This window comes from Hylobates moloch, unplaced genomic scaffold (assembly GCF_009828535.3).
Source record: "Hylobates moloch isolate HMO894 unplaced genomic scaffold, HMol_V3 SCAFFOLD_20, whole genome shotgun sequence".
In the NCBI taxonomy this organism is placed as follows: Eukaryota; Metazoa; Chordata; class Mammalia; order Primates; family Hylobatidae; genus Hylobates; species Hylobates moloch.
This window is the reverse complement of record NW_026652295.1, coordinates 11,049,656-11,066,308: the sequence shown is the minus strand read 5'-3', so window position 1 is coordinate 11,066,308 and position 16,653 is coordinate 11,049,656. Positions and strand designations below refer to the sequence as shown.

Below are 16,653 nucleotides of genomic sequence, written 5' to 3'. Positions count from 1 at the left end.
ACTTTCTTTTGTACTATGCTCGCCAGGGTAAGATCCCTCAGCAAAGCTTCCTGGGCTCCCAGAAGTAACAGTTCTTTAAATTCATGCCTCATTTACAAATACATGTACACATCTTACCCTCAGAATACATTAAAAGCTGCCAGGCCAGGTGCGGTGGCTCAAGCCTGTAATCCCAGCACTTTGGGAGGCTGAGGTGGGCGGATCACGAGGTCAGGAGATCGAGACCATCTTGGCTAACACGGTGAAACCCCATCTCTACTAAAAATACAAAAAATTAGCCAGGCGTGGTGGCAGGTGCCTGTAGTCCCAGCTACTTGGGAGGCCGAGGCAGGAGAATGGCGTGAACCTGGGAGGCAGAGCTTGCAGTGAGCCGAGATAGTGTCACTGCAGTCTGGCCTGGGCGAAAGAGCGAGACTCCATCTCAAAAAAAAAAAAAGCCACCTTGCCATTTCCAGAATCAGCAATTCTCTCCTTCTCTTTCTGGTTTTTATTCATTCTTTTATTGAATAAATATTTTCCCTAACACATGGTTGGTCCTGCTCAGAACCAACCATGTTGTGAACTCCCTCCCAGAGCCACTGTTACCCTTTCCTAAAATACGACCTTCAACTGGGATCATCCAGGTCAACCATAGCTTTATAACCTCAACTCAGCAGGGATTGGAATCTCAGCACCGTTTTCCACAGAAGAAATCCTTACCCTACCTGTAAATTCACATATGAAAATTAACAAAAAAGATGCCACACAACAACCCCTTGTTGTTAACATGCGGGGTCCAGCCCAGCCAGGATCCAAACTGAAGAGGGATGGAGGTGGAGGACTAGAAGAGGAAAGGGTATCTCATCTCCTGTTCTTCTCGTCTTTCCTGTTTAAACCTTAGTTCTTGTTCAACCAAAATGCCTGTTACAGAAATCAGAAATAATAACAGCATGAAGAGAGTAAAACTGTAGAATCAGAAATGAGAGACATGCCTGAGACCCATTGTTGAAACAACAGAATAGGTTTTATGGATTGATTGACATGTACCACACAAATGAAAAGGAAAAATTAGGATAATTCTAAAAATTTTAAGTTAGTAGACAAGAAAAATGGTGATTCCATTGATAGATGAAAATGAATTGTGAAAGAAATAGTTTTGGGTATAAGTAAAACAGTCAGTTTAATATCCCATATCTAGGTCTCATTTCAAAAATACTCTGGTTTAATTGGTTCAGGATATGCCCTCAGCATTGGAATTTGTAAGGCCCCCAAGTCAATTCTAATTTTGAGACCAGATTGAGAATCACCTGCCTGGAGGAATTTCCATTCAGAAATTCAGACCCTGTAGTCTCAAGAAAGGTGGGGCTGAGGAGACGCAGCTAGTTGAACCCTCATGGAGTGACAAGATTGCTAGAAAGAGAGAGGAGAGAGAGAAGGTAAGTAAGAAGCAAACACCAGGGAAAAGCCCTGCTTTCAGGGACAGGAGGGGGAAGGAGCAGCAAAGGTAGCAAGGAGTGACCAGGTAGTAGAAGGGCAGGAAGACAGAAAACCATGGGCCCTGAGGGCGGAGAGGCTTCAAACTGTTGGGCCCAGTGGGGATTATGGTTTTGCTATCTGCGTGTAAGAACAATGCTCAGAACAGTGTGCAGTGTCTCAGGGAGGGGTTGGGCAACAGCTTTAAATGCCATGATGAGGTTGCCACCCCCAATAACTCTCATCATTGCCAACATTTCAACATCTAGGTAAACTATTTGACTAACACTCTAGCTTTACAGTTTCTCCTGACTCTTTCTATTTGACTTATTCTCCTGGGCTGGAAAGATGTGACATGAGGGTTAACACCGAAAGAAAGAATTATATGCCCAAAGCCCATAAAACTCCATTATCTGCTTATCTGCTGCCCACAGACGTCGGTATTGCCCTACTGATAAGACGCAGAAGTTATGAATTTCTTGATAGCCATTTTAATACTCTAAGATTTAGGATAAGGAGACCCTAAAAGATTAATTTTTGGCTGCCATTTTGTGCCCACCCAGTCCAACTCATAAAGGTTCACATAGCAGATGGCTCAAGCAGGACGTGAAATTGCTCTTTGAACTGAGGGGCAATGTCATTGGCCTCTTCAAAGTATTGGTAAAGTGAGATTAACCAAAACTTGAAAGGCCACCGGGTATCTTTCCAAATCTCCAGAGCCTATGGTGGTCTTGGTGAGTCAGGCAACTGAGAGCTGTCCATAGCAGCGTCCTACAGAGCCACCCAACACAGCCATTCATTTCAAAACACAAAGAAACTGCTGCATTTTGGGCACTTGGCAAATAAATGTGCATGACAGAGACGGTCCCTGCTCCTGCAGAGCTTTCAAGCTAGTGAGAAAAACAATCAAATAAGTAACAAAGGTAAGTTCCAGGGTGGAGGAAGCACCTGGCGTAAGCCTTTACCCGAATCAGGGTTGGGGGAGAGAGCTTCAGGAAATCTTTTCTAGAGAAATAGACTTTTAAGCTGAGATTTGAAGCATGAGTAAGATTCAGCCAGACACAGGGCAAAGAGAAGTAGGTTCCAGGAAACAAAAAGGTCAGAGGTGTACCCAGTGAAGACAACAGCAGGTGTGAAAGCCAAGAAATTGTAGAGCTCAGTTCATTCAAGAAACAAAGGGGTTCAATATAGATGGACCGCAGATCTGTGGATGGAGGCGGGGCATGGCCTGGCCAAGTCGGCTGGGGTAAGCAGCTGGGATCCTGGAATTCACTGCAGGCAGAGGAGGGCTGTGGACAGAGATCGCTTTTAGAAAGATTACCAGATTACTGATGGCTTGCAGTAGGGGAAGTGGGTTGAAAGGAGCAAGAAAGCCTAGTTGGTAGACAATGACAGAAACCCAGATGGAATGAAGGAGGCTGAAGGAAGATTGTGAAATGGGTGCACTGAAGAAACATTTAGAAGGAAGTTTAGTATAGATATGATTTCATGGGATCAAACGTGGAGGCAAGATTGAATGGAGGGCTGACATTGGCTGAAATAGAAGACATGTTGAATGCAAAGTTCCCTCCCTCCTTCCCTCCCTTCCTTTCTTCCTCCCTTCCTTTCTTCCTTTCCCTCTCTCTTCCGACCTTCCCCTCATATTCAGGCAAGCCATAAAGAAGTGATGTCAACTAACAGTGTGACTCTGTCCTCATTCACGCCTGTCTGCTGAGTACCCTTGGTAAATGACTATCATCTTGCCTCATACTCTGTATCTCTGTTACTTTTCCTACTGTCAGGTACCATACCTATAACTTTCCTTGCACTTTATCTGTGAAAGTACACAATTCATTAGCTTACCTCGGGAACTTTCCTTTACAAGCCTTATGCTGAAGGAAACAAACATGAAGTAAACAGAAATTTTCCAAGCCTCTGGGGGGATGTCCTTATTTATAGACGATCTTACATAAATGTGCATGGGAATTCAGAGGCCCTAATTTCAACTATATAAAGTAAACAAAGTGAACTAAGTGATGCAACTTGTTTGGAGTGTATTCAGAGCTCCTCACTGACTCCAAACTCCTAGGCCTATCTATTTGAAAGTATTTATTTTCTATGCCATAAACCTTCTTTGTCCTGCCATGAGAAGCAGCCACGCAGGTAAGAATCACTGTGGGCATCCTGTAATGCATCCATGGAACGTATATCTTAAAGAATTCTAGGCTGGCCATGGTGGCTCATGCTTGTAATCCCAGCACTTTGGGAGGCTGAGGCGGGCGGATCACAAGGTCAGGAGTTTGAGACCATCCTGACCAACATGGTGAAACCCTGTCTCTACAAAGAATACAAAAATTAGCGAGGCATGGTGGCACACGCCTGTAATCCCAGCTACTCGGGAGGGTGAGGCAGGAGAATCGCTTGAACCCAGGAAGCGGAGCTAGCAGTGAGCCAAGATTGCATCACTGCACTCCAGCCTGGGCAACAGAGCGAGACTCCATCTTAAAAAAAAAAAAAAAAGAATTCTAATATTAGTAATAATGAAGATAATTATTGTTTGTTCTAGTCACCTCCTTCTCAATCTGGGAGGAACATCCAGACAAGTTTGGGAAAGCAGAGTGATACCAGCAGGGCCCAGGCGAGGAACTAAATGCCAACCCTACATTTACCTGACCCTAAAATTGACACCTCCTTAGATATGCTTAAATTGTGGTAAAATATACACAGTATTTACAACTTTAACCATGTTCAGTGATTTACCATTTTGATCATTTTTAAGCTCTGTAGCATTTTGTACATTTACCTTGGTGTGCATCCATCACCACCATCCATCTCCAGAACTTTTACATCTTCCCAAACTGAAAGTCTACCTGTTAAACAGTAACTCCCTGGCTTCGTCCATTTTGTGTTGCTATAAAAGAATATCAGAGATTGAAAAGAGGTTTATCTAGCTCATATTCTGCAGGCTGAGAAGTTCAAGGGCATGGCCCTGGCTCCCGGCAAGGGCCTTACTGCTACCTCACAATGTGGCGGAGAAGATCAAAGGGGAAATGGACACGTGTGAAAAGGGCAAAACCTGAGGGGCATCCTAGATTTATAACAACCCATTCTCATAGAAAAAATCCATTTCTAGAGCTCACTATCACAAGAACAGCATCAAACCATTATTAGGAGATCCATCCCTATGACCCGAACACCTCCCACTAGGCTCCCCCTCTCAACACCAACACACGCAGGACCAAATTTCAACATGAGTTTTGGTAGGAGCAAACGAACCATATCGAAACCATAGATAGCATTCCCCACTGCCTCCTCCCCCAACCACATGGCGAGCACCATTCTACTTTCTCCCTCTATGCCTCTGACATTCTAGGTTTCTCATATAAATGGAATTATACAGTATTTGTCCGACTTTTTTTACGACTGGTTTATTTCACTTAGCATGTCTTCAAAGTTGATCTGTGTGGTAGCCTGTGTCAGAATGTTCTTCCTTCTTAATGCCTACGTATAGGCCACATTTTATTTATCCATTCATCTATCAGTGGGCACTTGGGGAGCTTCTGCCTTCAGGCTATTGTGAATAATGCTGCTATAAACATGGGTGTACAAATACCTCTTCAGGTCCTTGTTTTCAATTCTTTTTTTTTTTTTTTTTTTTTTTTTTTGAGACAGAGTCTCGTTCTCTCACCCAGACTGGAGTGGCTGGAGTGCAGTGGCGTGATCTCCACTCACTGCAAGCTCCACCTCCCGGGTTCATGCCATTCTCCTGCCCTCAGCCTCCCAAGTAGCTGGGACTACAGGCGCCCGCCACCACGCCTGGCTAATTTTTTGTATATTTAGTAGAGATGGTGTTTCACCATGTTAGCCATGTTTTCAGTTCTTTTGGGTGTGTACCCAGAAGTGGAATTGCTGGATCAGATGGTAATTCTATTTTAATTCTGGGGGGAACCACCATATAGTTTTCCAAGGCAGATGTACCATCTTCCATTCCTACCAACAATGAACAAGGGTTCCAATTTCTCTATGTCCTTACTAACACTTGTTATCTTGTCTTTTTAAAAAAAAAAAAAAAAAAAAAAAAAAACAGTATCCATCCTAATGAGTGTAAGACAATATCTCACTGTCGTTTTGATTTGCATTTCTTCTAGTTATTAGTGATGTTGAACATCCTTTCATGCATTTGTTGGCCTTTTATGTATCTTCTCTGTAAAAGGTCTATTCAAGTCCTTTGTCCATTTTTAATTGGGTTATTTGGGTTTTTTGTTATTGTTGAGTTACAGGAATATTTTACATATTTTGGATATTAACCTCTTATTAGAGATATGATTAGAAATATTGTTTCCCATTCCATGGATTGCCTTTTCACACTGTTTATTGTGTCCTCTGATGCAGAGATGATCCCTTAAGTTTTACACCCTAGGGCCTCTCTTGCTTCACCCTACTCCCGGTCCTGAATATATAGCCCTTGACTCTTCCACAAACCATTTAACAAACTTCAAGTATTTGAAATGACAGAGATCACCCTTGGGTTTCTGAAAGTTTAAGCACAGAATTTCATTCTTCCATCTGAATTCCTTTGACAACGTGGGATATTCAAATTTAAATGTTGTTTTTGAAGCATAACCTGGTCTATCCTAATTGTTATAAGAGATCAGCAGCTTCAAAGAAGGCTTTCTGAGAGCACTCCCATTGTGCCATCCCTCAGTGGAGATGGAAGCTTTTGAACTCTTGTCAAATATTACAATGTGCCAAGCACTGTTCTGTGTCTTTTACATGTGTTAACTCCTGTAATCTTTACAACAGCCTTAGAAGGTGTATGCTGTTTGGATCTTCACTTTACACATTGAGGAGATGGGGACAGAAAGGTTGATGAAATTGCTGGAGGTAACATAGCTACTAGGTGGCAGAGCTAGGATTTGAATCACAGAAGCCCAGTTCCAGATTCTGTGCTCCTAACCAATGATGAACTGTAGCTGATGCATCAGCTTCCCCACATTTAATTTTTTAAAGTTATTTCAGACTTTGGCACCTTCCAGTGCGGTTGGTTTCCAGCAAACTGCATTTTTAGGCTTCACTTAGACACCATGGCTCTTCTCCTAGCATTTCTTTTCCTTCTCTTGGCTTCCAGAAATGACTTACAGCCTATCCTCACATAAGCAAGATCTGAGCCTCCCTGCAAATCCATGCATTACTGCTTAACACTCTATTTATGGCTATATGCATGAGTGAAAATCAGGGCCCACAGTTAAATCCTAGGCATATTGTGTTAGGGCAATAACGCTCCATCTATGCTCCCTCATCCCAGCAGACTTGGAGAGCTAAGGGAAAGCTGCACCTGATTCCTAGATCCAAAAAAGCAAACCCCACTTCTCTGGCTCAGAGCCAGCAAAATGAAAGCCATAGTAGCAGGTTCGATGTCTCAGCAGGCCATACCTCTCAGGGAAAGGGATCATTCACGTTCCCACATACTCTCTTTAGCTAACAATGGTTCTATGTTTTTGTTTGTTTGTTTGTTTTTGAGACAAAGTTTCATTCTTGTTGCCCAGGCTGGAGTGCAGTGGCGTGATCTTGGATCACTGCAACCTCCGCCTCCCAGGTTCAAGTGATTCTCCTTCCTCAGCCTCCCGAGTAGCTGGGATTACAGGCCTGAGCCACCATGCCCGCTTAATTTTTTGTATTTTTAGTGGAGACGGGGTTTCGCCATGTTGGCCAGGCTGCTCTCGAACTCCTGACCTCAGGTGATCCACCCCCCTCAGCCTCCCAAAGTGCTGGGATTACAGGCATGAGCCACAGTGCCTGGCCCTGTGTTCTCTTATATTTTTTCACCAATGTTGAATTTAAATGGATTAGGTAAAACAGCCCAGCCCAGCCCACCAAACAGCATGTCTTATTGAATCAAGTTGACTTACACAGAAAAGCCTCACTTCTTTAGGTTTGTGGGAATACTACAGCTGTTGACCAACGTCCCTGATGGGTTCTTTTCCCCTGCCTGGGTTCCAGTACCTCATTAATCCTGATGAGAAAATGGCTTGTTTTTCTCCTCCTGCTCTAACCACCATGACTTCCTATTTCCTGCAGCATCCTATGGCTCTACTTTGAGACGGCTACCTGGGTGTATCCTGTGTTTGCCAAACTCAGCCCCGTGGGTCTAGCAGCTTTCTTCTCTCTCAGCTACGTCTTCATCACCAGTATCTACCTACTTGGAGAGAAGCTCAACCACTGGAAATGGGGTCAGTGTATTTCTTTCTTAGCTACAGATGCGCTTCTTCCGTGCCCGCCTCTCCCCTTCACCTGGAAACAGAAAGAAACACTAGCCCCAAACAGAAGCAATGATGCTTACTGTCTTTGTCCAAAGTACTCAGACAGGTCCTGCCAAGAGGTCCTGCCAAGGCAAGAAGAGAGCGTTGGGGGTGGGGCACTCTTTTAAAGGACCCCATCAAAGGATCTCCCCTCCTCCCCCAAACAATGTGTCATTTAACTTTAGAGCTAAAAATAATCTTCTTTGGAAAGCCCAGGACCTAGAGAACAAGGTATTACCATCCCTAGCATGAATAAATAAAATCAGGGGTCTCCCCCTAACCCAAGTGAGGGCTCCAGGGACACAAGCTTTGAAAACATCAAGGTTTCATTTTGAAGGAAGTGAGTCCAGATAGTCCTCTCAGCTCCTCCCACCTCCTCCCAACTCAGCAGTGCCTCATTAGGCTGTTCCTCAGCCTTTCATAAGACATTTACCAGATGAAATCACATCCTAGACTTGAGATTGAAATCCTCATTCAGACAGAGTCTTCAGCAATGAGAATATGTCAGTAAGTTAAGCTTTCTCATTATAGGTGGGTACAATCCTGTTGCTTCTTCCTAAGAAAAAATAATCATCTTAACTTAGTTAATTTTAAAATGGAAGATTTCATTCTCCTTCCTGCTTCCTCTCTCCCCACCCCACCCCAGAATATTTTTTTATTGTTGGAAAAGTAACTACCAGAAAGTCAGGCTGTAAAACACCCATGACTTGCTTCCCTACCCCAGGAGAAGCGCAGGAACTCTACCCTGATTCTGTATATAAGGAAGGCAAAGAGTCACACCCAGTCCCCCACATCACTCGCCCACAAGCCATTCTGTTCTATCAAAATAGAGATGGCAGAAGTGCCATCTTCCGCCCAATCTATGAACTGGTGTGAAAACATAAGCCCGTGTATGCAAAAAAAAACCTGACAGTTTCAGAAGGTTCAGTACCAGAGTGTGCGTTTCTGAGAGGAAGCTGAGACCCTGGAGAAATAAGCATGCAACTTGGATGTATCACATGTTTTCTACTCTTGGAGAATTTGACTGGTTTAAGAAACTCTCAAGGGCAAAATTCTCTTTGAAAGCAAACACTTAAAAAAATGGAATACTAAAAATTACTTCCCAATCAGGATTCCAAATCACAGAAAATTATCGCAAAAAAAAAAAATGTGTTGACATTTCAGATGTGTTGACATATAATTCTAACTAGTTTTGGCTCCTTGAAGTTCTGGGTAAAGATTTCTGATGCCTTCCCCAAATCTCTCTCTCTATATATATATGTTTAAAGAAGCTTCAAGATATAAGAAGTACAGAGAAAAACTAGATTAATTAGAGATTAGAGAACAATAACTTTTAAAATCAATTGTATTGAGTTCAATAATGTATTGAGTTAATTTTTAAATTGTTACTCTACGGTGAATTTTAAACATCCATTGAATTAAAAAACAAAATTATCATCATATTTATTATTATTGAAATTACTATTCTCAACACAACGTTCTTAACAAGCCTCATTGTTTAAGTACTACATCCAATTTTTAACTATAATTAGGTCCCAATAAACAGATAAGCTGGCATCATATGGACCCTCAATTACCTCATGTACATGCAAGTTTTCAAGTAAGTGAAAGAGACGATTGTAAATGACTGTACTTACCTCTCGAGGTCTTTCTAGATTTTTAACTTTTTAAAGAAGAGAATGGGTAAAAGGTCCTATTTAACATCAGAATAAGATCAGAAATGTATTAAATCTTGAACAGATCTTTATTAATGATAAATAATTTAATAAGAATTAAAGAAAAATTAGATTCGTTAAAGTTGCAATGCAGTGAACACTTTTACATTGCTGAAAGCTAAATAACCTACGTGAACACATTTCCCCATGTCCTATTCTACTGAAAACACTTTAAGGCTTCCCCCAATTTACTGAAGAAAGTCCACACCCTTGGAATGACACACAAGGGCCTCTGTGACCCAGTCCCTGCTTTGGCTTTTGCTCTTCTATATCTGTGCCCTAGTGACACCATACTGCTGGTTTTCTCTCTACGTTGATGTTGTTTCTTACGTCCACAGGATTCTGTCTCTCCTATCCTCCAGTCTTTGCCTGGCTCGTACTCATTCATGTCAACACTCGCCTCTTCCAGGAAGCCTTCCCTGGTCAGCCAGGTTGGACTTCATGTCCTTCCCAGTGCTTCCCCCTTTATCTCCCAGTCACCAGACTTACCATTTTATCATGACTGCTGTTTCACTACTGCTTTAGGGATTTGTGTTTCCACTAGACCTAGGGTGTCTTATGGATTAGGAGTATGTTTTGTTCATCTTAAAATCCCCTATTTCCATTAGCTTTCTCATTGCCTCAATCAGGGCAGACAACAGAATATCCAAGGGCCTTTTTTCCTAGGTGTAAAGTACAACTTTTTGCAAAGGTGTTCTGGATACGGCAGATAAGGAGTGACTCTAATGGCTGTAGAGTATTGGGCAGGGTGTTTAAGGAGTATAGGAGGGTGATGACAAGGCATATCAGTTAGAGAGTTGTTGAAGACATGCATGTTAGAGCAGAAAGTATTAAACAGGGGAAAGAGCGCTGGAATAGGAATCAAGAAAGCCAGGGTAGATCGAGACCATCCTGGCTAACATGGTGAAACCCCGTCTCTACTAAAAATACAAAAAATTAGCCGGGCGTGGTGGCGGGCGCCTGTAGTCCCAGCTACTCGGGAGGCTGAGGCAGGAGAATGGCGTGAACCCAGGAGGCGGAGCTTGCAGTGAGCCGAGATCGTGCCACTGCACTCCAGCCTGGGCGACAGAGCGAGACTCCGTCTCAAAATCAGAAACAAAGGATATGTCCCTCACCTGGCCGCAAACCAACCACGTATTCTATGGCAATGCACTTCAATTCCCCAGTGATCAGACAGCCTCTAAGTAGAGTGACCACCAAGCCCAGGTGGCCTGAGATGATCCCTGTCTATTCCTGCTATGCCAGTATTCATAAGGTTTAATATCGTCTAGGCTTGGGCACTCGGTTGTCTGGTTCCCCTACCTGTGAGACTTTCTCCAGATCTTCGGTTCTGGAAACTTATAGATAGCCACGTATTCTGTCCAAAGCCAGAGCTAAGCCTATGTTTTCCCTCCTTCCACAGCCTGAGCCCCCTTTGATGACAGGAGAAATTCAAATGAATGCTTTAGGGAGGAAGTCGGGGGCTGTAGTTAGAAGAAAAGTTCTGGTGCCAAACTGCCTCAGTTTCTATCTTGGCCCTGCCACTTGTAGCTGTGACACTGAGTAAGACACTGAAGGTCTCTGTGCCCCAGCTTTCTCTTGTCCTAGTGGAGACAATGCTAATGGCCTCCCCTGGACTCACGGAGAACCTCAGATGACTTGCTGAGGATCTAGCGCCTACAGCAGGACCTGGCATACAGAGTTAGTCACTGCTGCTGGTCATCTTATTCTCCCTCATTCTCCCCTTTGAGTTGATGTATAAATTACCAGTTTCCCAGCTGCAAGTGATTAAAGGTAACAGCTACCTGACAGCAGATGGACAGAGATGACGCACGTCCTCAGGTACTTATAGCGAATAGGAGGTCAGGCTATTGGAGGCTAGAATCTGTTGGAATCTCTGCTTCTGAAATCCTGAGACACAATTGGAATCTCTTCTTCCAGTGGCCCTATTCGAAGTCACCAGCCAAGCACCAAGTGGTCAAGAATATCAGGCGAAGTATCAGTCAAGACCCATTCAACGTGACAGTATCTCTCTAGCAGTAGTTCTCCACCTTGGCTTTTTACATCACAGAAACACTAGGGAAGTTTAAAAAATAATAATTCCCAGGTCTGCCATAGACCAATTAGATCCATATCTCTAGAGATGGTGATGTGACATGGGTATTTTTTAAAGCTTCTCAGTTATTTTAACTTGCAATCAGGATCCAGAACCGCCGTTACAGAGCAATCCTTCTCAAACCTGGATAGGCCTCTGATTCTCATCAAAATGAGGATCTTGGGGAACCCATAGATCTTGTTAAAGTGTGGATTCTGATTTAGTGGATCTGGGGTGCAGTTTGAGATTCTGCCCTTCTAATGCATACTCCAGATATACTGATGCTGCTGTTCTGAGGACAAGGCTCCATTACATCTCAGGACCCTGGACTCCTCCCAGTGTGGATAATTCTGTCTACGGCATCCTTGTGCAGTGTGGTGCTCTCCTGAGTGGGCTGCTTGACTGAGAGGGGTGTTGGTGGTGATGGTCACAATAGCTGAACATGTACTCACTTTCTCCCTCCTCCTGTGCCACATCAGTGGGTGAATATGGACAAGAGAGCAAGAAGGACAGCAAGAAGAAACCATACTGGGAATCCCGTGTTAACTTGGAAAGTGTATGATGAGGTCCTCCCAGGGCACTCAGTTGCAGGGAACTGGCTTTGAGAGTCAAGGAGGCAAGTGTTGTCAGGGCCCACAGGAAGGTCCTTCAAGAATGCACTGAGGCTCAAAAAGCTCACAAGAGGTTCCTCAGGGCCACCTGGCCTGACCTGTCACCATCTCACTCTCTGCCCTGGGCTAGCCTTTCTCTGTCATGAGGCAGAGGGTTGGGCAAGCACAGAGTCAGTTACTGGGACCAGTCATCCCCCCAGAAAGATTCAATTTCTACTTTTTGGGAGGAGTTAGATGGAATGTTAACTTCAAACCATGATAGAAGCCGATGGGGGAAGCTGTCTCTGGCAAGACATTGAGAGCTTGGCTCACCATGAGCATGACTGAACACCCAGGCATGCCCGGGGCAGGCTCTCTTCCACATTGACTGGGAGCAAGAGGCAATCAGGACATCCTATCAAAGGCTCCCTTCTCTGCCCCTTACGTGCTTAATTTTCTTTTTTTTCCTTGATGATTAATAGCACACAAGGATGCTGACACCAGCACACAAGCTCCTCAGGAAGAGAAAATCATCCCACAAGAGATACGGGGCACAGAAAGGGGCTAAGCACCGCCAGGCCCAAATGGCAGGGCCTCTGCTATGTGGGGGTGGTTGGAGAGACAGTCAGCTTACCCAGGGCCTGCGACCCCTCTCCCTATGCTCCTGATGGACACATGCCAGGAGTCAGGCTGTCCTTTGTCGGGGCCCCTAAGACCATATGTCCTTCTCATCCTAAGGACAGACTGTAAGCTGAAAATTCCAGCCTGGCCAAGTGGCGCTGGGAGTGTCTTCGACAGAATGACATGGAAACTTTCTTTTAATATTATTTGCCATAAACCAGGTTTTTTAAAAGGCAGATTTTCTTGATGAAAGCTGCCTAGAGGCCATCTAGTCCACCTCCTTGTTTTATTCATGAAGGAATTAGATGAGGTTTGTCTTAATTCTGCTTATTCCATAACAAAAGAATTTTATCATGCGATGACTCCACAGGTACTTCTAAAGCATGGTCCCGCTGGGGCAGCATTTAGTCAATGACAAAAATTTCTCTCCATTTTGCCTTTCTTGTCCTAACTTCATCTCCCTAAACTCAAAAAGAGCCCGCTCTGGATTAGCCTCCCTGCCTCTTCCTCAGCCTCTTTCCCACAGGATTTTCTCCAGCCAGCCCTCAGCTCCCTGTCCTCCCTGGACTTCTGCGGTGTGAACATAGGATTATCAGTGCTCAGACCTCACTTCTCTAACACCTGCTATCCCCCCAACCATCAGTCTTCTTGCCCTTTTCTGTGTCAGCCCACTGAAACTAGGCAAATGTTCTTCAAATTTTCAATTCCTGGCCTTCATTTTTGTGGTTGTAGATACATAGGTGTAAATCTTTGAGAATACTATGTTTTAATTTATCCTGAGTTCTAACTATTGGAATAATAAGGAATATAATTATATATGGTATCTATGGTGATGTTGATTGAAACAATAATTTCTTGGCCATGCCTGCAGTTTCTGTTCAGATCTTGCAAAGATGGAGGCTAGAATCTGTTGGAATCTCTGCTTCTGAATTCCTGAGACACAGTTGGAATCTGTGCTTCCAATGGCCCGATTGGAAGTCACCAGCCAAGCACCAACTGGTCAAGAATATCAGGCGAAATATCAGGGCTATAAAAATATTTCTAGCCCTTGGTACTATCTGACAGCAGTTAAAGGAATAAAACAAGTCGGGGTGAATCTAACTTCCTATCTGCCAACTAGGATACTTTCGACAGGGAAAAATGCTTCTCAATCAAGAAAGTATTTATAATAAACATAATTTTCCAATTACAACTTAAAATCCATTTTGTGAATTTGGTTTGGGTAAGTCAATGTTTCTTATTCACTATCATTATAGAAAATGGTCAGAGGTTGGTCAAGGCTCACACCTGTAACCACACTTTGGAGGCCGAAAGCATGGTCAGAGATAAATTTTGAAGACTTAAAGAAGCATAGAAACTGCTTAGCTCTGTGAGAATTCAAGACTAAGACCCCACTCGCCATTCCCAGCTGCTAGAAGCAAAAAGAAACATGATTTTTGCAATGTTCACGCCATTTGAGTCCCTACAGAATAAAATGACTTTGGGAGCACCACAGAGACCTATTTGGGAACAGTGCCTTCTCTAGCATGTGGATGGGTATGTGGGCATTTCTGAGCGTTCCTCCTAGCTACTTGGTTTTGGACAGAGGACTCTAATCCAATGGAAGGAGCCACCTGCTCTCCTCCCCCAGCAGAGCTTCACACCACCACGTCTGCTCCTGGGAGGCTTTTCTCCAGACCTTCGTGTTCTGTTGCATTTCTTAAATGGAGAAGGGAGTCTTCAGTCCTTGACACTTGGGATGGAAGGAGTGAGGTTATGATTACAGTTAGGCTTGAGGGCCTGGGGATTGGTAAACAACATGGATTAGGAATCCTCAGAGTGACTGCAGGGGTAGAAATTTGAGAAGTTTATATTGACCAAGTTTATATTGTCCCTCTTGTATGTGAGCTGGTTATTTAATTGAAAAAGAATTCATTAAAGGCCCAGAGTATACTCTACAGAAAAAGGAGGTACTGTGCTTGTACTTATAGACCTAATGTAGAGAAGGCCTAACTAGGGATGAGAGAACTCACATCAAAAATGGAAAATAAGGCCAAGGGTGGTGGCTCTTGCCTGTAATCCTAGCACTGTGGAAGGCTGAGATGGGAGGATCTCTTGCGGTGAGGCCAGGAGTTCAAGATCATCCTGAGCAACATAGTGAGACCCTGTATCTAATAAAAAAGCAAAAAGAAAAAAAAAGCTGGGCATGGTGGTGTGCACCTCTAGTGCCAACTAGTCAGGAGACTGAGGTTGGAGGACTCCAGCCCAGGAGTTCAAGGCCGCAGTGAGCTGAGATTGTGCCACTGTATTCCAGCCTGGGCAAAGACCTTGTCTCAAAAAAAAAAAAAAAAAGGAAAAACAGAAGAGAAAGAAGTAGACACACCAATGAAAACAACATGAAACCCATAAAGCTTGATAAACAATAAGCCTCGGCTGAAGTAACTTGGGTAGTTTAGATTGATGAGGAGCAGACAAAGAAGAGAGAGTTTTGATCTTGAAAATTTTGCATGAGATGAATGCAAGGATAGCCATGAGGACTGCATGATCAAGAGGTGGCCATCCTAGGAAATCAGTGTGATTAAGGGGCCACAAACAGGACTTCAAGTCACCAGTCATGATAGCCTCTAAGAAGTGGAGTTCCAGCAGCATGGAATGAGTATAAGATATCTAGTGTTTACTGTTAAGGATAGAATTGATGAAGGTGGCAGGGTTTGAAGGGTGAACCATGGAATTAGGAGCATGGATTTGCTGCAGGAATACCAAGCCAGAACTACCAGGGCTGTAAGTTCTGGAATGGAGGAGAAGTTTTTAAAGTAGCATTGACAGTATTTGGCAACAAGCACAAAGGATAATGAGCTAATGAAATTTCATAAATTGCAGAGCTTACACAAAGATTTATGATCATTAAATATGGAGTACCAACTTGTTGGCTGAATAGAAGTCATTCTACAAATCTAATGCTATAATTTCAGTAGAATAATGCCCCTCTAATGAGCTTACTCAAACCTAATCCATATGCCAGTACTTTTCCACCAGGCTGATGAATTCATTTGCTAAGAGGTCACAGAATGACCCCAATTAGGTGAACATCCACCCTTCTATTTCCTCTCTGATTTGATGTGGTCTCTTCATCTCCATCTGCAAAGTCTCAAAGTTTGCTGATGGATTGTGTGTAGCCTGCAAACACTCACTCAGAGCCACAGCAATATGCCTTCTTTTTGCTGTGCAGAGTACCTGAAGGCAAATGGCATCGTGGGTGCCTGGCTAACTGTGAACCCAGCACTGAGGGAGGACAGCAGAGATGTTCTCTGCCCCTGTCATCGTGGCAGCTGCTTTTCATAACTCCTTAAACTGTATCTTGTCACCTTGGGAAAAGTGTGTTAAACTTTCCACTGCCCCAAGTCAGAGTGAATCTCTGCCCACAACAAAAATACCCATTAGGGAAAGCCTGAAGCCTGAGGTCTGTCTCTGTTCTTGTTTGTACAGGTGACATGAGGCAGCCACGGAAGAAGAGGAAGTGATTGCACACCATTTTCCAAGAACTAAGAAGGAAGAAAACACAAGAGATTTTTCTCTTCTTTTTTTTTTTTTCTGGTGGAGGGAGGTGGTGGAGCAACATAGGAAAGTAGGAGGGACAGAGAGTGATACTTAAATTTAATAAGAGGTTCGTGAAGGTAGCTTAACTTGAGAACTCTTGGTTTTTTGAAAGATTGACTCCACATGCCAAAAACAACTCCTGCCATCTCAGAATTAATTACCTTTGACCTTCATGGAGGATGGTCTCTGGTTAAAATCTGGCCAAAGAAACTTATATAAACTTGGTGTTAGAGAACATCTAGAGAGAGAGAGGAACTTAGAGTCATTTAAACTCTTCAGTTTACAGAGAAGGATGCTGAGGACCTAGAAGAGAAGTTACCTGCACAAGGCAAAAGGGTTACTTAGTG

At 43.6% G+C, this 16,653-nt stretch overlaps 1 protein-coding gene across 3 annotated transcripts in view; it reads left to right on the top strand.

Moving 5' to 3' along the window:
* Positions 1-16,386, top strand: part of ADTRP (androgen dependent TFPI regulating protein) — a 72,155-nt gene extending 55,769 nt beyond the window's left edge. For 2 of the 3 annotated variants that reach the window (XM_032140397.2, XM_058432347.1), the window contains 2 exons: positions 7,510-7,661; positions 16,196-16,386. In XM_032140397.2, the coding sequence (XP_031996288.1) occupies positions 7,510-7,661; positions 16,196-16,230 (187 nt within the window). In that variant the 3' untranslated portion in view covers positions 16,231-16,386. Of the gene's footprint in view, positions 1-7,509; positions 7,662-13,601; positions 13,744-16,195 lie in introns of all 3 variants that reach the window. The other variant, XM_058432346.1, reaches the window with a different exon arrangement.
* Positions 16,387-16,653: the final 267 nt, after the last annotated feature.